At 55.6% G+C, this 21,279-nt stretch overlaps 10 protein-coding genes across 10 annotated transcripts; 3 read left to right on the forward strand and 7 right to left on the reverse strand.

The window, feature by feature from the left end:
• Positions 1–58: 58 nt before the first annotated feature.
• On the reverse strand, positions 59–1,339 carry CCMA1212_007388 (uncharacterized protein; the record flags this gene model as incomplete). The annotated part of the gene is made up of 1 exon (XM_073704558.1): positions 59–1,339. The coding sequence occupies one exon, from the start codon at positions 1,337–1,339 to the stop codon at positions 59–61; it is 1,281 nt and encodes a 426-aa protein (XP_073557193.1).
• A 1,497-nt stretch (positions 1,340–2,836) lies between these two features.
• On the forward strand, positions 2,837–3,131 carry CCMA1212_007389 (uncharacterized protein; the record flags this gene model as incomplete). Its single annotated transcript, XM_073704559.1, has 2 exons — positions 2,837–3,079; positions 3,129–3,131. 2 exons carry the CDS (start codon positions 2,837–2,839, stop codon positions 3,129–3,131), a joined length of 246 nt encoding a protein of 81 aa, XP_073557147.1.
• A 284-nt stretch (positions 3,132–3,415) lies between these two features.
• Positions 3,416–4,287, reverse strand: CCMA1212_007390 (Protein FMP32; the record flags this gene model as incomplete). The annotated part of the gene is made up of 2 exons (XM_073704560.1): positions 3,416–3,871; positions 3,928–4,287. The coding sequence occupies 2 exons, from the start codon at positions 4,285–4,287 to the stop codon at positions 3,416–3,418; spliced, it is 816 nt and encodes a 271-aa protein (XP_073556956.1).
• A 545-nt stretch (positions 4,288–4,832) lies between these two features.
• Positions 4,833–5,093, reverse strand: CCMA1212_007391 (uncharacterized protein; the record flags this gene model as incomplete). The annotated part of the gene is made up of 1 exon (XM_073704561.1): positions 4,833–5,093. One exon carries the CDS (start codon positions 5,091–5,093, stop codon positions 4,833–4,835), a length of 261 nt encoding a protein of 86 aa, XP_073557052.1.
• Positions 5,094–5,182: 89 nt separating this feature from the next.
• CCMA1212_007392 (uncharacterized protein) lies at positions 5,183–7,428 on the forward strand (the record flags this gene model as incomplete). The annotated part of the gene is made up of 4 exons (XM_073704562.1): positions 5,183–6,099; positions 6,175–6,396; positions 6,463–6,755; positions 6,824–7,428. The coding sequence occupies 4 exons, from the start codon at positions 5,183–5,185 to the stop codon at positions 7,426–7,428; spliced, it is 2,037 nt and encodes a 678-aa protein (XP_073557224.1).
• A 1,600-nt stretch (positions 7,429–9,028) lies between these two features.
• On the forward strand, positions 9,029–10,292 carry CCMA1212_007393 (uncharacterized protein; the record flags this gene model as incomplete). The annotated part of the gene is made up of 4 exons (XM_073704563.1): positions 9,029–9,069; positions 9,167–9,381; positions 9,472–9,875; positions 9,945–10,292. The coding sequence occupies 4 exons, from the start codon at positions 9,029–9,031 to the stop codon at positions 10,290–10,292; spliced, it is 1,008 nt and encodes a 335-aa protein (XP_073557223.1).
• Positions 10,293–11,148: 856 nt separating this feature from the next.
• On the reverse strand, positions 11,149–12,656 carry CCMA1212_007394 (Adenosylhomocysteinase; the record flags this gene model as incomplete). The annotated part of the gene is made up of 3 exons (XM_073704564.1): positions 11,716–12,656; positions 11,223–11,658; positions 11,149–11,161 (listed from the first exon to the last, which is right to left on the reverse strand). The coding sequence occupies exons 1-3, from the start codon at positions 12,614–12,616 to the stop codon at positions 11,149–11,151; spliced, it is 1,350 nt and encodes a 449-aa protein (XP_073557055.1). The 5' UTR covers positions 12,617–12,656.
• A 1,338-nt stretch (positions 12,657–13,994) lies between these two features.
• Positions 13,995–15,679, reverse strand: CCMA1212_007395 (Eukaryotic translation initiation factor 3 subunit H; the record flags this gene model as incomplete). The annotated part of the gene is made up of 4 exons (XM_073704565.1): positions 13,995–14,556; positions 14,626–15,092; positions 15,170–15,303; positions 15,673–15,679. The coding sequence occupies 4 exons, from the start codon at positions 15,677–15,679 to the stop codon at positions 13,995–13,997; spliced, it is 1,170 nt and encodes a 389-aa protein (XP_073557225.1).
• Positions 15,680–16,063: 384 nt separating this feature from the next.
• On the reverse strand, positions 16,064–16,766 carry CCMA1212_007396 (uncharacterized protein; the record flags this gene model as incomplete). The annotated part of the gene is made up of 2 exons (XM_073704566.1): positions 16,064–16,274; positions 16,336–16,766. 2 exons carry the CDS (start codon positions 16,764–16,766, stop codon positions 16,064–16,066), a joined length of 642 nt encoding a protein of 213 aa, XP_073556957.1.
• Positions 16,767–18,124: 1,358 nt separating this feature from the next.
• Positions 18,125–18,979, reverse strand: CCMA1212_007397 (uncharacterized protein; the record flags this gene model as incomplete). Its single annotated transcript, XM_073704567.1, has 1 exon — positions 18,125–18,979. The coding sequence occupies one exon, from the start codon at positions 18,977–18,979 to the stop codon at positions 18,125–18,127; it is 855 nt and encodes a 284-aa protein (XP_073557057.1).
• Positions 18,980–21,279: the final 2,300 nt, after the last annotated feature.

Here is a 21,279-nt window from a genome sequence, read left to right on the forward strand (position 1 = left end):
TCCACAAGCCAAATCCGCCCATCAACTCCAAAGAACACCAAGCAAAGCAAAAGCAAAATCAACTTCCCACCGAAACAACCTGCACCGGAACATCCCCCAACCCCCCAACATCCCCAACAACCGCCATCCCCGGTTCCAGCGGCCTCACCCTCCACCCCCCCTCGACCCTCCTCAACCTGGCCACCCTCCGACCATGCATCCTCAGGCTCGTCGCATGCGCATTGCTCAGCCCGAGCAAGCCCGCACTAACAAGCAGCAGCGCCATGAGCACGACGGCGCCCGCCTGGGAGAGGTTCCCGCTGAGCGAGGCGACCATGTAGACGATGAGCTTGGACATGGCCTCGAGGTATCCCTCGAGCGTCGTCTTGGCGCGGAGCCAGGCCTCTGTCGTGACGGCGCGGAGGTCTGCGTCTTGTCCTTTGAGGATGACGCGCCGGTTGTCGCCCCAGTCGATTGTGTATTCCGTCATTTCCGAGTCTTGTCTCCTGAACGATATGGGGAACTTGTTCACTGATGCTCCTCCTCCTTCTTCACCTCCTCCTCCTGACGAAGCGGAAGAAGGCGGCGACGTATCCGCGGGGGAGGGTATATCCCCTGGAGGAGGCAGCTTTGGCAGCACAGCTCCCGGCTTCGACCGCGCCTTGATAGCCCAGATATTGACAAGCCGGGACGCCATGAGCGCAAGAAGGAAGCCCAGCCCCCACCAGTCCTGAAGCAACACCATCAAGACGATGGCCGCAACGGTGAGCAACGGACTCAGCAGATACAGCACATGGCTCACCCAATCCATCTCCAGCACCTCCCTCGCCTTCCTCCCCTTCCTCCTCTCCTCCTCCTCCTCCCTCACCCTCCGCAGGTCCCTCAGCCACCGCCTCTGCCTGCGCCTCCTCCCCGAAGAACCATCCTCATCACCAGCACCGCCATACCCCAACAACAAGGACAACGAAGACCCCAGCGCAAACGCAAACGCATCATCCTCGCCAACATACAGCGTCACAACCCCGTACTTGCCGTCCCTTTCCCACAACCGTCTCAAATACTTGACCATGCCGACATTGCTGACCACGAGGCGCGTCTTTTTCCCGTCCAGCGTCGAGAGGACGAGCTGCTTCGACGACGAGGGGGATCCGTATTCGGGCGTCAGCAGGTCGGCGGCTTGCTGGTAGTGTAGGCCGGGCGCGAGGACGAAGGCGTCGAGCCAGGAGGAGCCGCCGGCGATGGCGGTGCGCTGGGCGATTGTGTTGAGGTCGGCGAGGGCGAGGAGGCCGCCTGCCGAGAGGGAGAGGTTGGGGATCGGGGTGGAGGACCAGGATTTTATGAAGGGGGCGTTGAAGGACATTTGTGTTTGCTGGTGGAGGGCCGAGCGCTGAGAGAACTTAGGGGATGGTCATGTTGTATGGGTGCGATATAGTATAGGGAGGAGAGTTATATATTTGCCTTGAAGCCATCACCCCGATGTCTAGACTTGAAGGACAAGCATCGTTTTCAAAACGCCCGTTCTAGGCATCATCAACTCACACTTATCCTCCCGCAAAGCGAGCTCAGCTGTCCAGAAAAATCCTTCGCGCTCAGCATAAACCAGGGATACACACGGCGATCACGCCCCCCCCTTCGAGACCACACTGTAATTCACCCATACTCGTCGTTGCTTTGTTCATACCAATAGTTTTTTCTGTGACATCGCGCGGATCGTCGTGGTCCAGAACGGTCAGATGATGGGTATTTATTCCTCAGAGGAAAATAAGAAATTAAAAAAAAAATTTAAGAAAGGAAGGGTGCTGTTGATTTGGGTTGTCCCGCGTGGCTGGCAGATCTTGTGACGTGAATTTCTGGCACGGGGTTCTGAGATTTGGTTCTGGGCTGGTCGATGATACCCTACACGCACGGGGACGACACTCGAGAAGATGCAAAAAGCATCACGTAAAGCCTCAAGTAAAGCGCTTTAGGGGACTTGGTATTTCTTATAGTGTTAGACTTCTATTCTTCTTTTCTTCTAGGATTTTCATCATCTTCTGTTGAGGTCTTCGTCGCTTCATCCTTCCCAGTCTGTCCATCGCTGAAATGGCAACAAACCAGCATCATGTGCACCATATATATGCCAACGCAGATACCGCTCTACAACAGCAGCAGGAAAATAAGAAATAGTCAAAGTACTTGATTCTCGGAACAGTAAGACAAGACGAAAAGGAACAAGAAATACCCGGACTATATAATCAAAGCATCCTTCCACACTGGCCACCAGCACGACACTAAGATGCAAGTGTACCTGTAAGATATATCTAGATTCACCCGCGCGGCACGCTGCTTCGACTCAAAGGGATGAATGGAGCAAAGGCATTGAATCCATCTATAAGTCTGTGCAATCCGGTCTGACAACTACCACGAATACATATACAGTGCTCTACCGAAACCACATCGCGCGTTCTTCTCTCTCAGAATCTCATGAACGGTCCTGTAAGTCACCATGATGCCATTCCCCAGACAACCCCAACTCACGCTCGCTCCCCTCCAACAACAGCACGACCACGGACATTGAAAATCTTTAAAACAACTTCAATCGAGATCCAAGTTGATCAAAACATCCCATGAATTTCCTTTCGGTTCCGCCGCCACTCGAAGCGGGATTCCGTCACCTTGCTGTCATCCACAACCTAAACACAAGCCATCAAAATCATATAAATCGGGGGTACAACGCCCCTTTACGAACCCCCCCCCTACTCCTCATCCATCCCGTCACGAGCTCTTCCAACACCACTAACCCGACCTTCTCTCCATGACCTCCATCAACCAAGTGAAAATACACCACCCAAGCACAGATCCATTCCACCAACGAACCATGCAGAGAGCCGCAGCAACCTCCCAGTCTCACTCTGCGGGCTCCCACCCCGGCGAGCACCTCCTGCAGGGCGGCCACGCCATCCTCAAGGACGACCCCGAACCCATGGCCCAGGACACCAGGAACGCCTCGGAAAGCGCTTCGCAGCAGCACCAGCAGCAGCCGCGCGGCTACGGGGGCGCCAGCGCGGCCGACTTGGAGCAGGCGGGCGAGAGCGTCAGGAAGCGGGATACGCAGAGCCTTGTAGGTCTACCGGATGCTTGGATGCCACTCTTACTGACCGTGTTTTGAGTGATATTCCGGGTACGTAAACGATGCCTTGATAACGTCGTATAGTCGACTCATTATAGATAGCCTGGATGGAGCATGGAGCGGTCAAATATGGAAAGCTAGAAATATGTGCTGCTGAACTCGAATAATGTAACTGTACCTAAAATAGGAACTCCGAGTAACATGCCTCGTCGAAATAGGTAATGCACAACTGTCTACATACGTACAAAGCACATGATTCGCCATCTAAACAAATGACCTCTTCATGGGCCGGGCCAATGGCTTGCCCCAAAACCTCCAGAGACGCCTTCACATGAGCAACCTCCAAGCACCAAGCAGCAGCGCCGCGAAACCAGTGCACACACCCATGAGCCACTGCAGCGTCTGGAACTTGACCTGCTCCAGCTTCTCCCGCAGCGCCGCCACCTCCTGCTCAATCTTGGTCTCCGTCTCCTTGATCTTGAGCTCCTGGGTGACGGCCTCCTCGCGGATGCGACCCTTTTCCAGGTTCAGGTCTAGCCGCACGCTGGCCTGGGTGCGGCCGATCTCGTCGCGCAGCCGGCTGCTCAGCTTGGCGATGTCGTTGGTCAGGCGCTCGTGCGCGATGCGCGTCGTGTTTGACTCGGTGCTGTCAGCCGCCGTCAGCTCGGAGCGCAGCTTGGCGAAGTCGACCTTTTGCGTGTACGTCGTGCGGGCGGCGTCTTCGCGGAGGACCATGGTTCGGGTCAGGTTTTGGATGCTTTTGCGGATGGCGGCGTTAGCACCCTGTGACGAGGGAGAGCATAGTACGAGTCGGCGATGCGATGTAGTAGAGGACAAACAAACCTCTCCTGGATGACGTCGTTGAGGACCTTCATCATGGCGACAGACTGCTCCTCGGTAAAGCCCTCACCCTCCAGCTGCTTGACAAACTTGAGCGTGTCAAAGTGATGCTCGCGATGCCGCTGGCTGGTTGCATGGAAGCCCCGCCTCAGAGCCGGCGTCTGGCCATCGTGACGTCTCCTGTCTTGGAAGGCGGCGTTGAAGGCGGGAATTGCGTTCCGGATGCTTGGCCGTGCTTGATATGTGGCAAAGGGTCGAGCAGCGGCGGGTCGAGATGCTGAGAGCGGCGCAGTCCAGCTGAGCCGGGGGAGGAGGAACCTGGGCAGTGTCTCGACTGCGACGAGGCCTGTGACGGCCATTTCGAGGCTGGTGATGGTATCGCACGAGGCTGAGGGCGACGAGGTTGCGATTGGGCTCGTGATGTTGAAGATGGGAGGTGCGTATACTATGGAGTTGTCTCGAGACGATCTGGCGCTCAATGGCTAGCTTCGGATACCCCACGATAAGGGGACAGGTGCTCGTCATGTGCCGGCCGTCGGCAGCGAAAACGATTTGCCGAAGTGTACAAGCGTGTATAAGCTGCCGGACTGGTAGACTGCTGGCTTCCATCACCAGTGAAAGTGGACGACGATTGGTAAAATGGATGGAATTTCTGGCCCTTTGCTGGTGTCTTTGTTCTCTGATTCACGCAGTCTTCTGGTCTTAGTCACAGGGCCATGGTTCTCTATCCATGGCTAATGCTTGTCTCAATTCAGCCGTCAGGATGGGAGATGGCATCTTGCTCGGACCCGCCTCACATCAACCGCAACACCACCAGCAGGGTTACCGAGTGCCACGGACCACAGCCTCACGCTTCCAGGCAGCAGCCATACTTGTTAATCCAATCTACATGCAAATGACCTCTCTAATTGAACCGCGAATAGCTGATTGGGCGGAACAAGCGTGTCCCTGAGCAACTCAATTCACGCCGTGGCTGCAGCTCGGCATTGGACGACCGCCTCTCGGAGTTCGGAATGTCGGGCTTCACCGCGACCCCGGCCAGCTCGAGCCAGGAATGCTGATTCAGCTTGAATCCGGACTGGTCGACGCCTCGATACTCTGCCAAACCTCTACGGAATAGGGAGTCGCCCAATCCCGGCTGCGCGTCTCCGTCGATGCTCTCCATCACCACCGCCAGCTGACCGTCGATCGGGTTTCGTCTCGTCCAGCAACTTTTGGGTACAACGGCTCTCTCCTATTTGCTTCGGTGAGACAATGGCCCCGGCGCCGCCTCCGCCAGACGCAGCCTCCGCGGGCGGCATCCCGGCCGGATATGGCCGCTCGTGCACCAACTGCTCGCGCGCCAAGTGCCGCTGCATCCTCCGGCCAGAGGGCGGCAAATGCGACCGCTGCCATCGCCTGGGCAAGGACTGCCAGCAGATGGTGACGTCGCGCAAGCGCGTGGCCAAGCGGACCACGGCGTCGCGGACGGCGCAGCTGGAGGAGAAGCTCGACGACCTCGTGTCCATCTTGAGGGCGACGCAGCAGCAGCAGCACCAGCATCAGCATCACCAACATCAGCAGCTCCCGCAACAGCAGCAGCAGCAGCAGCAGCAGCAGCAGCAGCAGCAGCATCAACAGCAGCATCAGAGCCAGCACCAGCACCAACATCAACACCCGCTTCCGCACCAGCCGCAGCAGCCTCCGCTTCCCCATCATGTCAACCATCTCCAGCAGCCGCCGTCTGCGCCGCCGTCGATGAACAGCATGTCCTCGGCGTCGACGGCATCGTCGGGCTGCCAACCGTACGTGAGCCGGCTCGACTCGCTCGCCGACGCAGCAACCACGTCGCAGCCGCGCTCCTCAAGCATCATCGGACAGACATCCCCTCGTCCTCTGGACACCGATCGACTCCCCGAGCCGACTCCCAGCGAAGCCGAGGTCTATCTCGTCAAGTTTCGCCAATGGCTCGAATTTTTTCCCTTCATGTACCTCCCCCCCGACGTCACGGCCGAAGCCTTGCATAGAGAGCATCCCTTCCTCTGGCTCTGCATCATGAGCGTCACGAGCATGTCCATGCCACAGCAGGCTGCCATGCGGGATCGAGTGCGGCAGGATCTTGCGCAGCGGATGATTGTCCACCACGATCGAACGCTGGAAGTGGCTCAGGGCTTGATTCTCCTGATTGCTTGGTAAGAATTCGGTGCTGCTCAACACTGTTTCTCCCGCGCTTTGCGTACGTGCTGACAACCCTTGTCTGCTGATAGGGCGACAATGAGTGCCGCCCCCGGCAGCAAACCTTTTCTCACGCTATATACGCACATGTGCAGCTGCATCATCTACGAACTGAACCTCACAAAGTTCCCCAACGAAGAACAGTTTGCGACTGTATGCTGGAAGGCCTGGGGAGGTCGGAACATTCCCCCGGCCAAAGAGCGTACGATGGAAGAGCGACGGCTAGTGCTTGGTTTTTGGTATATCTCATCAGTGTAAGTGAAGCTTGGACTGCCAGACCTGCCATTCTGCCTCCCATCTTCTCACCTTTTCTGCGACAGATGTTCGGCGTTCCTCGCCAAGATGGAGTCACTGTCCTGGACGCCGCATATGCAGGAGTCATTGGAAGTTCTGGAGAGCGAAAAGGAGCATCCGTCAGACGAGACGTTGGTGGCCATGGTCAAGGCGCAGCTGATTGGAGACGAAGCTCGAAAGCTCTTGGTATGCGATTTTGTAGGCCGCGATTACGGCCGAGCCGATCCCGACAAGGCTCCCACATACGTCCACAAGAAGAGCTTGCTCCTCCAGCTGCAAAAGGTCCGGGATACGCTGCCGCCAGCTGCAGCATCCAAGGGTGAGTCGACCACGGCATGAGCCTGCTCAAAGTGGCAACCAGAACAGCTGCTAATGTGTGGTGAACAGCCGTGATACAAATGCAACTCTTTAGCACCGAAGCCCAAATTCAATCAGTCGGACTGTTTGGCGGGACGAGGATTCCAGACGCGCCGCGCATCGATGCCATGTACGCCGGCCTGGTCGCTGCCCGGGCCTGGTACGACGTGCTGTTTTCCGTCCCGCTCAGCGAGTTCATCGGCATGCCATTCTCCCTCTACGTGGAGCTTTGCCAGGTCCACGCCTTGATGTACCGAGTGACGACCCTGGACGATCCCGCGTGGGACAAGGAGATTGTCCGCAGCACGGCCGATCTGGGCAACTATCTGGACAGGACAATCGACCTGTTCACCAAGGCCGAGGCGCTCTACCCGCTGCGGGGAGGGCCCGAGGACGTGTCCATCTTTGGAAAATGCACAAAGGTGCTGCGCAACGTGCGCTCCAACTGGGAGCCGGCCATTGTGCAGCAGCCCATGGGAGGACTGCCGACGCCCAACAGCCAGGTCGTCCCCGGTGCGGCGCCGCAGCCCACGTTGCTGGTGGACCATTCCATGATGCCGCAGGATCAGGACCTGTCGGCCGACTTTGGCGACATCAACTGGATGACGCAGGTGTTTGGTCCCTGGGAGTTTTGAAGCCCCTTCCACAGGCGTAATGGAGTAGTCTTGAGCGCTTCCATTGCTTGCAATTTTCTCTTGGCTTGTATAAGGATCTGGTAAAGGCAAAGATAATCTTTGATGTCTTGTTTGGTAAGGGGCTAATACGGTATATACGCGCAGCCTAGACACGGGTTGCTTCTTTTGGGTTCTTGGGGTGTCTTGGGTCTCGTAAGAGAGGCGCGCATATAGCGGCGCTCGAGCTGGATGCTCGGCTTGGAGATTGACGCTTGACAGCTTGAAGCTGTTTGTAAGGTATAATGGGTTAGACAACGGAAATCTGTGTAACGAGAATCGACTTTCTAATTCTCTATGAGATTTTCTCTCCTGCTTGGTTCGATCTAATAAATCCCAAGTGGGCAGCTGAACAGTGGACGTGCCCTTGTCTGCTCTCGTCTGTCGGAATATGAGCTGCCACTGACTCAGCCCACCAAGTATTGAGCAATTGGAACCAAGGCCATATTCCCACTCATCAATTGCTAGCCTCCGATCTCGCCAATGCGGAGAGAACCAGTCCGATGCGCAGCCCAGCTTTCCATCCAAGCAACATTAGGCTATAGCCGACCCTTTCCATATGTACCTTACCTACTTCCCTACCTACCTTACCTTACCTACCTGTAATAGGCTCCTAACCTACTTATGTATCAAGGTGCCTCTCCCTCTTCACTTCGTAGCTTGCAAGCAATTCTCTGGACATCAACTTGAAGTTCTTCCAGGTGACGACACACGCACAGGTCCCCACTACCTCCGGGATAATTTCTAGTGTGTACAATGAATGTTCTTACCGGGGAAAGATGTTTGATCTGAGCGAGTGGCTATAGTCGGCTGTAGAAGGGAATTCTCCGTCACGGCTGGGGGAGAAGTCAGGCAAGGCGGGCAAAAAGAACTTGCCCGAAGTAGGTATCCGCTGCCCCCCACTGGAGTTTGTTTGGTGTCCATGTTCGTTTGGGAGCCCAGAGGAACAATGTCGCACATGGAGATGAGACCAATGAAAAGGCCGTGAATATGTGCTTGCAAGGTCTTGACATTGGATATTCTGATGACAAAGCCATATTCGAACAAATGTTTCGCCCTCATCTCCATCGCCAGACAGAGTGATCCGGTCAAGAGATGCCCGGTCCAACGGCAAAGAGAAACAAAGCTGAACAAAACATCCATGGCCCTACCGGAGCGCCTCCCGAAGTTCTCCAACAGACCCCACGGCCTTTGTTCCCCCGCGCTACGGGGCCTTTTTTGGGGGGTTCATTCTTCCCAAAACTTGAGTGAGCGCCTCCACCTCCATTTTACCCCGCCGAACCGCGGGGCCTGTGCGGTTGCGTGCGCCAGCTCCAGTCGAGAGCAGACATAAGACCATCATCTGGCGACGATATTAAATCCGCTCTTCTCCAGCTTCTTCTTCTTTACTAGTCTCCTGTTCTTTTCTTCTGCAATTCTTCCTTTTCCTCTCTCTCTTTTCTGTACTTGTACAGTTTCTTGTCTGCTCTAGATACCCTCCCCCGTCGGCGCAATTGCACCAATCTCCTCCAACTCCCGTCCCCTCTGTCCTCCCATCCTATCATCACCACCTTACACCACCACCATGAGCCGTCCCAAGGTCCTCCTCCTGGGCAAGATTGACCAGTAAGCTCCCCATCCCTTCATCTCCAGCTTCCCCCTCCCCTAATCAAACCAAAACCAAGTATCCCCTCCCACCAAAGCTAACAAACTCCCCCCTCAGCGCCCACGAAGCCTGGTCAACCATCGCCGACATCGCCGACGTGATCAAACCAAAGTCCACCACCAGAGCAGACTTCATCGCAGAGTGCCACTCCGGCGCCTTCGACGGCATCAGCGTCGCCTACCGCACCTTTGACTCCGTCTCCATCACCGGCAAGATCGACAGCGAGCTGCTCGACGCCCTCCCCAAGACCATCAAGTTCATCTGCCACAACGGTAAATCACCATCCCCTCCTCCCCCCTTTCAAATCTCCCCTTCCACACATGATTGCTGACCGCGGTCATGAATGGGGTTCATTTCAAAAGGCGCCGGCTACGACCAAATCGACGTCCAAGCCTGCACCGCCCACGGCGTCCACGTCTCAAACACCCCGACCGCCGTCGACGACGCCACCGCCGACGTGACAATCTGGCTCCTCATCGGCGCCCTGCGCAACCTCCCCATCGGCATCCACGCCCTCCGCGCCGGCAAGTGGCGCGGCAGCCCCCCTCCCGCCCTCGGCCACGACCCCGAGGGCAAGATCCTCGGCATCCTCGGCATGGGCGGCATCGGCCGCAACGTCGCCGCAAAGGCCCGCGCCTTTGGCATGAAGATTCGCTACCACAACCGCTCCCGGCTGAGCCCCGAGCTCGAGGAGGGCGCCGAGTACGTCGACTTTGAGACGCTGCTCAGGGAGAGCGATGTCCTCAGCTTGAACCTGCCTCTCAACGTACGTTACCTTGGCGCAATCTCTACATACCTTCCTGGCTTCCCCAACCCTGACTGAATCCCTTTCTAGCCCAACACCCGCCACTCCATCGCCGCCCCCCAATTCGCCCTCATGAAGCCCGGCATCGTCATCGTAAACACCGCCCGCGGCGCCGTCATGGACGAGGCCGCCCTCGTCGACGCCCTCGCCTCCGGCCGCGTCGCCTCCGTCGGCCTCGACGTCTACGAGAACGAGCCCGAGATCCACCCGGGCCTGCTCGCCAACCCGGCCGTCCTCCTCGTCCCCCACATGGGCACCTGGACCCAGGAGACGCAGCAGAAGATGGAGGAGTGGACCATTGACAACGTGAGGCAAGCCGTGCGAGAGGGCAGGCTCAAGAGCATCGTGCCCGAGCAGAAGGCGCTCGAGGAGGCGTGACTGCACGGTCGAGGGGTGAGCGCCAAGTTGTGAATTTTGATTTTGTGCTTTATTTGTCCTAAAAAAAAAAAACGCTGGCCTGCTGTAGATTCAAAGAGAAGAGAGAATAGAATTGAAATGCTTAGATGACCCTTTCAAGATGTTATTTCGGAAGATACACATCTACAATGAAGAGGAACAACTTGTCTGATCCATAGGATAGGATGACAAAGATCGTGGACAAGGGACGAGGATTTGCAACCAGGTCAGCACATCAGATCAAACTGTGCCTACGAACACGCCAATCTGCGGCTGTACCTTCATAGAGACCGCCGTCACACATATACACATATACTTCCTACAAACCGCCATTCATGTCCCTTTCTTAGACCAAATCGGTTTGCCCAGATAAAGAGGCAAAAAGTTGCCCCTACTTTCCATTTTCTATCTTCAGCCGCGGTTGACGGGCTTCTCATCAAATCCGCATGAACCCCTCCTATGTATTCGTCTTCATCAATGTCTTTGTATATGTCCGCGCGATTTCTGGTCTCGCCGTGGGGGGAATCATCATGTAGCAAAAATGAATTTACCAGACGCCGTGTTTGTTGAAAAGGCCCTTCTTTTCCCCGCCCCCGCCCTGCGAGAACCCCAAAAAAAGTCTTTGAAGAAACCAAAGAAAGCAAAATCAAAATCAAACCGAAATCCCATGGGCTTTTGAATGTTCCCTGCCCAGATGTGCCCCCCGCCAGTTCATGATGCTGTTGAAATCACAAGTTTTCCCAATGACCGGGTCATAGATCATAGATCCCGAAGAAATGTCGTTGTGCGAAGGAGTCCAGTTGAAGGATCCTGAGAGTATGATATACACAAGAGACGCTTAGTAGCGGTAGCTGTTGGGCAATTGTCAGCACGTGTTACAGATTCATCATGGGGAATGGGAGGGATGCTTACATCTCAGCCTTGAAGGGACCCTCAACCTCGAGGCCAAGGTACTCAGCCTGGACCTTGGTGAGAGTGGTCAGCTCAGCCTGGCAGTGGGCCAGGTGCAGCTTGGCAACCTCCTCGTCCAGAGTCTTGGGCAGGACGTAGACGCCAGTCTCGAGCTTGCCAGTCTTGCCGAACTCGACGTACTTCTCGGCCCAGGTCTTGTCCTGGTTCTTGTACAGGGCAATCTGGGCAAGGACCTGGTTCGAGAAGGAGCAGGACATGACGAAGGAAGAGTGGCCGGTGGCGCAGCCAAGGTTGACCAGACGACCCTCAGCCAGGAGGATGATGTGGCGGCCGCTGGCCATGGTGAATCGGTCGACCTGGGGCTTGATGTTCTGGACAGACTTGGCGTTGGCCTTGAGCCAAGCAACGTCGATCTCAATGTCGAAGTGGCCAATGTCTTTGGACATCTGTTAGCATTGCACACAAAGAAGCGGAGACATCGGGTCAAACTCACTGCAGACGATGGCATCGTTGGGCATGGCCTCAAAGTGAACACCGGTCAGAATGTCACGGCAGCCAGTGGTGGTGACAAAGATCTGGCCGATGGGGGCAGCCTTCTCCATGGTGGTGACCTGGTAGCCGGCCATGGCAGCCTGGAGGGCGTTGATGGGGTCAATCTCGGTGACGATGACACGGGCACCCATGCCGTGGAGGGCCATGGCGCAGCCCTTGCCGACATCACCGAATCCAGCAACGACGGCGACCTTGCCGGCAATCATGACATCCGTGGCACGCTTGATGCCGTCAATCAGCGACTCGCGGCAGCCGTACAGGTTGTCAAACTTGGACTTGGTGACGGAGTCGTTGACGTTGATGGCGGGGACCAGCAGCTTGCCCTCCTTGAGCATTCGGTACAGGTGGTGCACACCGGTGGTGGTCTCCTCAGAGACACCGTAGCAGTCCTTGAGCTGCTCGGGGTACTTGCTGTGGACCAGGGCAGTCAGGTCGCCACCGTCGTCGAGGATCAGGTTGAGCTTCTTGCCGTCCTTGAAGGCGGTCAGCTGCTGCTCGAGGCACCAGTTGTACTCCTCCTCGGTCTCGCCCTTCCAGGCAAAGACGGGGATGCCGGCGGCGGCAATGGCAGCGGCGGCGTGGTCCTGGGTGCTGAAGATGTTGCAGCTGGTCCAGGTGAGCTCGGCACCCAGAGCGGCCAGAGTCTCGATCAGGACGGCGGTCTGGATGGTCATGTGCAGGCAGCCGGCAATGCGGGCGCCGGCCAGGGGCTGGTCGGCGGCGTACTTCTTGCGGATGGCCATCAGACCGGGCATCTCGTTCTCAGCGAGCTCAATCTCCCTGCGGCCAAAGGCGGCCAGGGACAGGTCGGCGACCTTGAACTTGTGGGCGGGAGCAGACATTGTGAAGGTGAGGGCTGAGAAAAAGAGGCTCGGCGGCTGACTGGGGAGGAGAAGATGTCGTTGGGGGGGGAGAAGCAAATTGGTTGAAGGAGAAGAGGTGGAAGAGGAAGAAAAATTAGATGGGGATTCACCAGCTAAAAAAGAAGTTCGGCAGCCCAGGCCAGAGCAGGAGGGGAAGAAATCCCGTCAAAAAGCGGGCGGTGTGTCTAGAGGGGCAAAATTTCTCACCAAGCGGGGCAGGACCTTGGCCTCGGACGGAGAGTGAACAAATGAGGAGGGCGGCTGGACTTGCATGGCCGTGGATGGACTGGCCGATGGCCTGCTGTTCGTTGGGGAGGATCCCAATGGCACCGAATTAGCGGCTGCAATGGGCTTGAATCGGCTGCTGTTGCTGCTGAGGCACATGCAAAACGAGCAGCACGATGCCGGGCCACGTCTCACCTCAGGCGGGGGGTCGGAATCCTGGGAAATGCGGTATTACTTGGGAAGCCAAGAGGCGGTTGCGCGGACGGGAGGCGCTGGGATCTCAATTGCAGTGTAGATGCTAGTTCTGGCCATGAAGATTGAGTTTGATGAGTCTGTTCAGTAGAGAAAACTATATCCGGTTGCGTTGTACGGTCGATGGCTTATACCAGTGTTCTCCCGCTCTCTCTCTCAATGGATGGTGCAGATGGTGACACGCACACGCTTGGACGCACAAAATACACCCGCCGAGGGACCGATCCAATGGACCACTCACTCAGCGATCAATCTGACACACAGCTTCGGACTGATACTAAGTAAATACTACCAGGAACGGAGTAGAAAGGCAGTCGACAACTTCCGTCTTACGGCGAGGATTTCTCCATCTCCGGCTGCTCATCAGCTCTGCATCGGACATTCATGGATGTCGGTGCTTTTCCCCTTCAGGACGGACTCCTCCCCGCAAGCATCAGGCAGGCAGGCTTGGAGGAAAAGCCCCGAATCCATGCAAAGTAAGACTTGTCATCAACGAGTCCCACAGAGAAACGCAGGGTTCGATCAATGGCAAGCAAGACACACAATAGATGGACAGGGTCCAACGGAGACGCAGACATCGAGACACAGAGACACAGAGGAACAAGGGGATCATAATCCAACAAAGCAACAAGAAAATAATAATGGTATCTAACAGTGAAAATACAAGTCTAGGGCGTAGAAATCCTTCGTTTCAAACACTTTCTTATGACTCTCTTGTCGCTGCAGATCTAGACCAGAAGTACTTGATTATTTCCACCCAAACCGGAACGCCGCCAATGCACCCTGCCGCCAATTGCCTCACCCCGCCAAAAGACCGAACGAGAGCGCTTTTTCTCTTCTTCCTTCTTTTGAATTACCCTGAGCACCCACTCCAGCTGCTTTACTGGGGCAGCAGGTTCTCCCGCACGGCAAACATCTTGGAGCTGATGTTGGCCGTGAAGCCGTCCACCTGCTTGCTGTACTGCTCGACCTGCTTGGCGTTGAGCATGCCCTCCAGCCGGCTGGGCTCCGTGGGCAGCTTGAACAGCCGCTGCCACTCGTCCTCCGGCAGCAGGGGCTGCTTGGCGAGGGTGCGCTGAGCATTCTCGGCCTTTCGCTTGGCCTGCCACTGTGTGATCTTGGTCTGCTCACGCGCCAGCTGGCGCTGGTAGAACTGGAAGTTGTTGAGGTCCACGTAGTGCGACTCGATGCTCTCGAGCAGCAGATCGCACGTCTTCTCCAGGAACGGGTCGATCGACAGATCCAGGTTGTCGATGGAAGGGTATAGGGGCGCCTTGATGCGGTCGTTGTTGAGGTCGCTGAGCGACGTGGGCTCCTTGGGCTCTGTGGCAGCCGGGGGCGCGGGCAGCTGGTGAAGGAAGGAGGTGAGGAGGTGTGAGTTGTGGACGGCGAGAGGGTACTCCTGGAGAATGTCACGGAACGAGAGCTTCGACTTTTGCAGGCTAATTCGTAACATGTCAGCATCATTCCCAACGGCAAGCCGCCATCACAGGATAAGGGGGGGAACTCACCTCTCGGTTGTGAATTTGCCCTCCTTGTAGACGTTCATGAAGAGGTTGGTCAGGCGGTACGCCTTCAAGGCCAGGGTTCCCTGCGAGCTGCGGCTGGTGTCGTAGACAAGGGCAACAGTCTTGTCGTTGTCCTTCTGGTAAAAGTACTGGTTCTCGATAAAGGCCATGGTGACAAAGTTGCCCATGGTGGCGCTCGTGTACCAGCCGACGTTGTTGGCGTCCACGTTGACCTCCTTCAGGTGTCGGATCATCTCGGCCTGGTAGGCAATGTTGGACTTGGCTCGGGGAGCGGCGGCGGCGAGGTTGGAGGCATCGTTCTGGTGGGAGTCGGCAGCGGAGGTGTCGATGGTGGGGAAGGCGAAGGTGTTTGTGATCTCCAGGGTGCCGTTCTGGTCCATGCCCACGAGAGAGCCGGTGGCCACGGTCGGGAAGGTCGACGAGCAGTGCCGGGCAATCTTGAGGATCACCTGTTTGTTGCCAAGTGTCAGTCCTGAAGCTTCACCATCATCATCGCGAGGTGGGGCACTGCGAAGCTCCGACTCACCAGAGCATCGATCTGCACCGCCTGGAAAGGCGCATCCTTGGGAGCTTCGCTCATCTTGTCAAATTCGAAGACGGTTCGTGAGGGTCGTGAGAGAGGAGTGGCGACAGTCGAGCCGAGGTTGACGCCGGATTGCGCTGATTGATGGCAGCTTCAGAAGCGCTCGCTCTGGTGGTGGAATATCGAACTTTTCGTCTCGCGTACCAGATTTGTGGGCGTTGTGGGTTTCGGGCGGTGAGCGGCGGCAGAATGGGAGGGGGCCAAGGGGGGCCCAAAGTGCAGCCGCCAACCGCATCCCGCGAAGCCTCAAACCTTGTCCGTTCAGCAGCATGTCCAACAGCAGTCGAATCGAATCAGCAAACGTTCATTTCATCCCGTCACTCGTGCATCGCCAGCTCTCAGAATGACTACCTTGTTCGCGACAGCTCTAGAAATAGCCCTACATAGACGAATACAGACAGACGCATTCATCTTCGCGCACAGATCTCTCACAGCAGTCCGCCTACTCGACATGCCAGGCATCCAGGAGTCTCGATGCCATGGCCCTGCCGTCATTCTTCAAGCATTCGTCATTCTTCGCGCAGCACTGCAGTTTCTTTTCATTGATGAGTCATGCAAGTATTATTCAATCTATTTCTACTCTATGCTTCAGTTTCTTTGGTTTCGAAATCCCAACCATGACGCTCGCTTATCCTCCATGATATCTTATGCCCAAAACAAGAAGGAAACACAAATACGCGCTTTCGCAAAACGCTTTTCAAGCCCAAATCAAATCCCAGAATTCTCCTTCGTACCCTTGTTTTCGTCGAGATTCATTCCATCCCCTTTATTCCGCTCTGCGGTCAGACTGACCAACCAAGCAAAGTTGCTCAGGAGCGGTGACCATGTCGATCCATCTCACTCCCAGTCCTCAAGCACCCACTCATCCGCGTCGTCTCGAATGGTGAGGCGGTGTTGGTCAATCTTCCAAAAGGCATACATGTTCCGCGTGGCGCCGACCGCCTTGCGGTGTGCCGGTCCCCTGCCGCCGAGCAGTGCGTCCTCTCGCGATCTCCAGACGCAAGTTGCCAAGTTTCTGAGCTCAGGGTCTGGTGAACCAAACCAGTATCTGTTGCAAATGGTCAACACAAAGTCGCGATGAAGGCAGGCAGGGAACTTTGTCATCTTACTTCAGGAAGCCTCCGCTGGCAACAGCTTCGGCATGGGCTGCCTTGTCCAATGCGCCAAGGTGGGCGTAATCGGTGCTCGGCTTGATCTGCGACCGGAATGCGACAATGTAGAAGGAGGTCTCCTTGAACGGCCTTCCGGACTCCTGAGATAGGCGCTTCACTTCTTCGAGAACCTCGGGCCAGTTGAAAGACTCGCTATAAGGCGCAGTCGCATAGTCCTCGCGAATGGACTTTAGGCGCTGCAGGGCTCTCGCCAGCAGGGCACCTTCATGAGAAAGGGTGTCGAGATCGAGCAGATGCTCCCTATCCGTGTAGGGCGACTTGATGATGAACCTCTCCTCATCTACAGGGCTCAGCTCAATGACCGGAGTCGACTCCTTTGGCAACGAGGGCACCTCGACGGGCTGCACCAACTCGACTGAGGCAGCCATGATGATCGACTTGATGTGTTGATGTGTGCTGATGGTTCCGGAGCAGGAATTGTCCTCTATGGGATTACGAGTTCGGCTGTTTTCGAAACGCTTCGGCTTGATGATGAAGGGAGAGAAAAATGGGGGGAAGGGGGAAGATGGATTGGGACCTCGGATGAGTATTTATTGGCAGTGGCTGGCTGCAGTGACACAGGGCCAAGCCGATGGACAGACTACACCGCCCGGGCCTCACAGATACACTCGCCTCAGCTCCCAACGGCGGCTAAGCTGGACGGCTGTACTGGACCGGAGCAAGCACGAGAGATCTTACTCGATGATGCCACGAGTCGTGGGGTATGGGCCCGGAGACATCCACGTACCTGCTGGATTAAGGGTCAGGATCGATTGCGTGACTGGCACTTGATGAGGTGGACCGTGGTTCGAATTTCGCAATACCCGATCTACGCCATCAACCGTTTCACAAAGTGCGACTCCCAGCTGCTGGAACGGTGGTCACTGCCATGCCCGGGCTGGAGCCTTATTTACGAGATGCCAATGTCCAGCCGTCAGTTAGCCTTTGGCCTAACATGCTGACTTTTCAGAAGCCGCTAGATGCGCCTGCTCGATCCTTGCAGAATCTCGCAGAGCCCAGGAGATGTGTTCTTCCAACCAGCATTACTCATACAAGGGTTTCGAAGATTCTGCCCCGTGCGTTTGCCCAGTCCTCTCAGCCTGTCACCGTCCGGAGAAAACCAGGGCGACAACGGATCCCGCTTTAGCGTGCAACGCCACGCATGGTCTGGATGACACCATCTGGGTGGCACCCAACCATGAATCGAAGAACACATTGTTTTGGTGAAAACTTTTTATTTCCGCAGTTTGACGTGCTGTCGGCTGTGTGACAGCTGCCAATGGGATAAAGGGGAAGGGGAATGCCCTGCTGCGAGGCTCTGGCCCGCCCGAATTAGCTGCTCATGCAGCAGCCGGGCCTGCGTTCGTACTGGCAGCGAGAGGCATGACCCGCGAAGCCGATGCATGATCCCGGCCTGTCAAACGTGGAGAGCCGAGTCTCCGACTGCCGCCCTGGCCTCGAAAAGCCATCGTGGCAGGCGTGCCCTATTCAACGGCCCGGTTTTCCCATCTGCCATTGGCCAATTATGTGTCCCGCATAGGGGTGGAAAATCTGAGATGGACCGGCGAGAAACCGGAGAAGCCGGGATCGCCGATGCTGGCGCGGAACACGGAACATGGACCCTGAAAATCAATAGGGCCCCGCCATGTATAGCTTTCCATCACATGAAGGGCATGCAACAAAGCTACGCAGGCTGAATCCGTGGCCGTTGGTCCTGGGAAATGCGAGGAGCTCCCACAGACGTTTATTATATCAGATACATGCATCTCTTTGAGGAGCCGTATGGAACTCCAGCATCATGTCTGAATCCCCCCACCATGAGACGCAAGTCGGCCAGTGTTGGACGGTCCTCCGGTCTTGGACGCATGCAAGCCTCGACGATTGCCTGGAGCGGAGGTGGAACGGGCCACTCGGCAAAGTGCGTGATGGGAGCGTTTGCGTACACCATGCTCTTGATGCAATTCCCAACGTCGAATATGTCGGACCTTGGGGTCCATCCTGAGTTGTCTGGCCCACCCTGAAAAGCGAGCTCGGGCGCCTCCCGCTCCCCCCAGCGGCTTTCGAGATCGCACACAACCAGGCGCTCCCCGTCGTGTGAAAAGAGAAGGTTGGCGGTGCGCAGGTCGCGATGGACTATGCCGACCGAATGAAGGCATGCCAATGCGTCAACCAGCTGCAGATTCCAGCGCTTGTACACAGTCAAAGAGGAGAAGCGACCAAAGGTGCACGCGCTTGAAGACAGCTTCTCGAAGACGAGCTGCCCGTCGGCAGACCTCCCGAGCAGCCGGACGATGTTGGGAGAAATTGGATGGCCCGGTACAGCGCCGTCCTGGCATCTGATGAGATTCTCGATTTCGCTCCGGTACTTGCATTTCTTGAGAAACTGCTTCGTAGAGTCGACAAAGACGGGAGGCAGCCTGGAAAGCAGCTCGCTTACATCCTCGGAGTCATCCTCCGTGGGCTCAGGATGCTCCAGACAGCGGTCAAGGGGACGTATATCGTTGCCATCGATCTCAAAGTGACCTAACCGAGGGGGGAGGTTGCCGTAGTATATCACCTGAGAGAGTTCCAGGAACGTCAAAGATCCGCACGCACTGACCATCTCTGGTGCCGTCGTCGAACCAGAAGGTCATGAAAGGGCTTGTCGCCGCGGTGGACGTCTAGTTCGAGCAGCGGTCGACCGCAGGGGGGAAGAGATTGGTTGCAACGCGACGGCGCTCATGGTCGGCTCGGAGTAGGAGCACCTGAGTGCTGAACTCGTTGGCGGCCATGCTCGGTCGACGCTGGTCGACGCTGGTTATGGCGCAAAAGGTGCCAGTGGTGCTGGCGCCGGGTTGAGGAGATGGCCGGATTTTCTTCTCTCACGAAAGAGTGTCGTGTGAGATGGGTTGGGTCCTGGTCTTGGAGACTCTGCCAACATTCCAAGGCGACATTCTCTTTAAGTATCCAAGCTGCGATTATGGTTGAGGCACAGCCACATCTACTCTGACTGCATGAAACGATGCACTAATGGTATGTTGATACTGACGATGCTGTTGCTGCTTGTGATCATCACATCACATGCCTATCATGAATGGGCAAATCAGCATGGACAAAGCCTCCAATCAGCGGCGGAAGCCAAGGAACATGCCAATGGTCTAACAATCTTTTCAATATCTCTCCCACGCTCTAGAGAGATGTTCACCAACACTCAATGAAGAAGGTAACACGGCCGGGGCTACAATCTCGTGTCTGATCTAACCGTCAGGGTTCTTCTTCTTAGCAGCTGTCCTGACAGACTCTGTGCTTTTTCGAAGAGATGACAAGCGTTTCGATATGTCACTAGTCCAAGAATGCATTTACAGGTCCCATCCTTTCAAGAAAGCCTCTCTTCCATGCAACGCCATGTCATATCAATGCAGGACCAGGAAATAGATCAGTCGTCTAGTAACTATAGTTCCATCTTCAAGCAGTTAGTATGACGGGTTTTTCACCCTAGTTCATCAAATTCCAGACGGTTTATACCTTGAAGTGTTGTTACAGGGAGCTGCTCTTAGCACAGCAACTTGGCTATCCACCATCCTAGCAACACAAAGACCTTGTGGCTGCTACAGATAACATGTAATCAATAGTACAGCTTTCTACTACTATCAAAAAGCCTCTATTTATATCATCATGGGATCATCGCTCTGTCAAGGCCCCCCAAGCACTCGCCATTGTCAGCCCCAACTCCTCATAGCCCAGTGACTCTCGTCTACTTTCCCAAAACGGCAATCCAAATTCGCAGTGTAGCGCAGCTCTGCTTTGTATGAGCTGTATTCCCGGCGTACCCTACATCCTCCATGTCGAACCACTCCATGCTATCCGACGACGCAGTCAAAAAACAGGCCGTGAGCTCGCAGAATAGCGCAGAGCGTAATACACCATGAATAAAGAGATGGTTTCCAAGAGCCAAAGAGGTGGAGATGCCGAGATCAGAAGCTCATACTCCTCCCTAAGAACAACCGTTTAAACCAAGTATGGAGTCGAGTGGCCTTGACGCCCGTATCCAAATCAAGCGTCAAACTCCTTGAGCAACAACCAGCTTCATCCTCACAGACCTAAATCAAAAATGGCCACCAGGGAAAGAACTCCTCCGCATCACCCTCATGCAGCACAAGAACCCCAGCCTCACCGACGCCCAATTCAAAAAATTCCAAAGCAAAAACAGCAAAGCTGACCGANCGGAATGGGATATCGAGATGGAGTAAGAAGAGAGAAGGGCGGGAGAGAAAGAGAAAGGCAGAGAGGAAGAGAAACTGTACCTTGATTCGTCGACTCCGGCAATTCACGCACGCGGTACATTACTCCGTATCGAAAGCCATCAATCATCAATATCCAGTCGCAAATGCAACAAATGGATAATATCAAATGTCAGATGCAAGTCAATCGAGTTACAAGAAAGAATACAAGATCAAAGTCCAACATGAACCCAGTCTCAACGAAAGCAGGTGTAGTCCTTCCGTTAACAAAGCAGAACGTCTAGCAGCAACGTACCCAATCCAATAACTTCATCCCCTCATTACACAGATACCATAGCCGGTTGCTAACGGAACCGGAGGCGGTAGGAATAAGCATCGGAAAGCGGCCCGTCCGGCCGTACATGCAGGTAGATTCATACCTAGGCGGCGCAACAAGCCTCAAGTGAGAATCATCGACTCAAGGGCCAAGCTCAAGCTCAAGCTCAAGATCCGAATATTCATCAATCCCTCTCCGGCCGGCAGTTATCCATCCGACAAACTGCAAACCATCGTCGATCACGTCCTGGGTAATATAATCTTTCCATTCATTCTTTCAGTCTACCAAGTCTTCACCCTCTGCAACACACAAATCACCATGCAAAGAAGAGCCATGAATGAAATATCCGGCATCATATTCAATTAC

This window comes from Trichoderma ghanense (assembly GCF_004382785.1).
Source record: "Trichoderma ghanense strain CCMA-1212 chromosome Unknown scaffold_9, whole genome shotgun sequence".
NCBI lineage: Eukaryota > Fungi > Ascomycota > Sordariomycetes > Hypocreales > Hypocreaceae > Trichoderma > Trichoderma ghanense.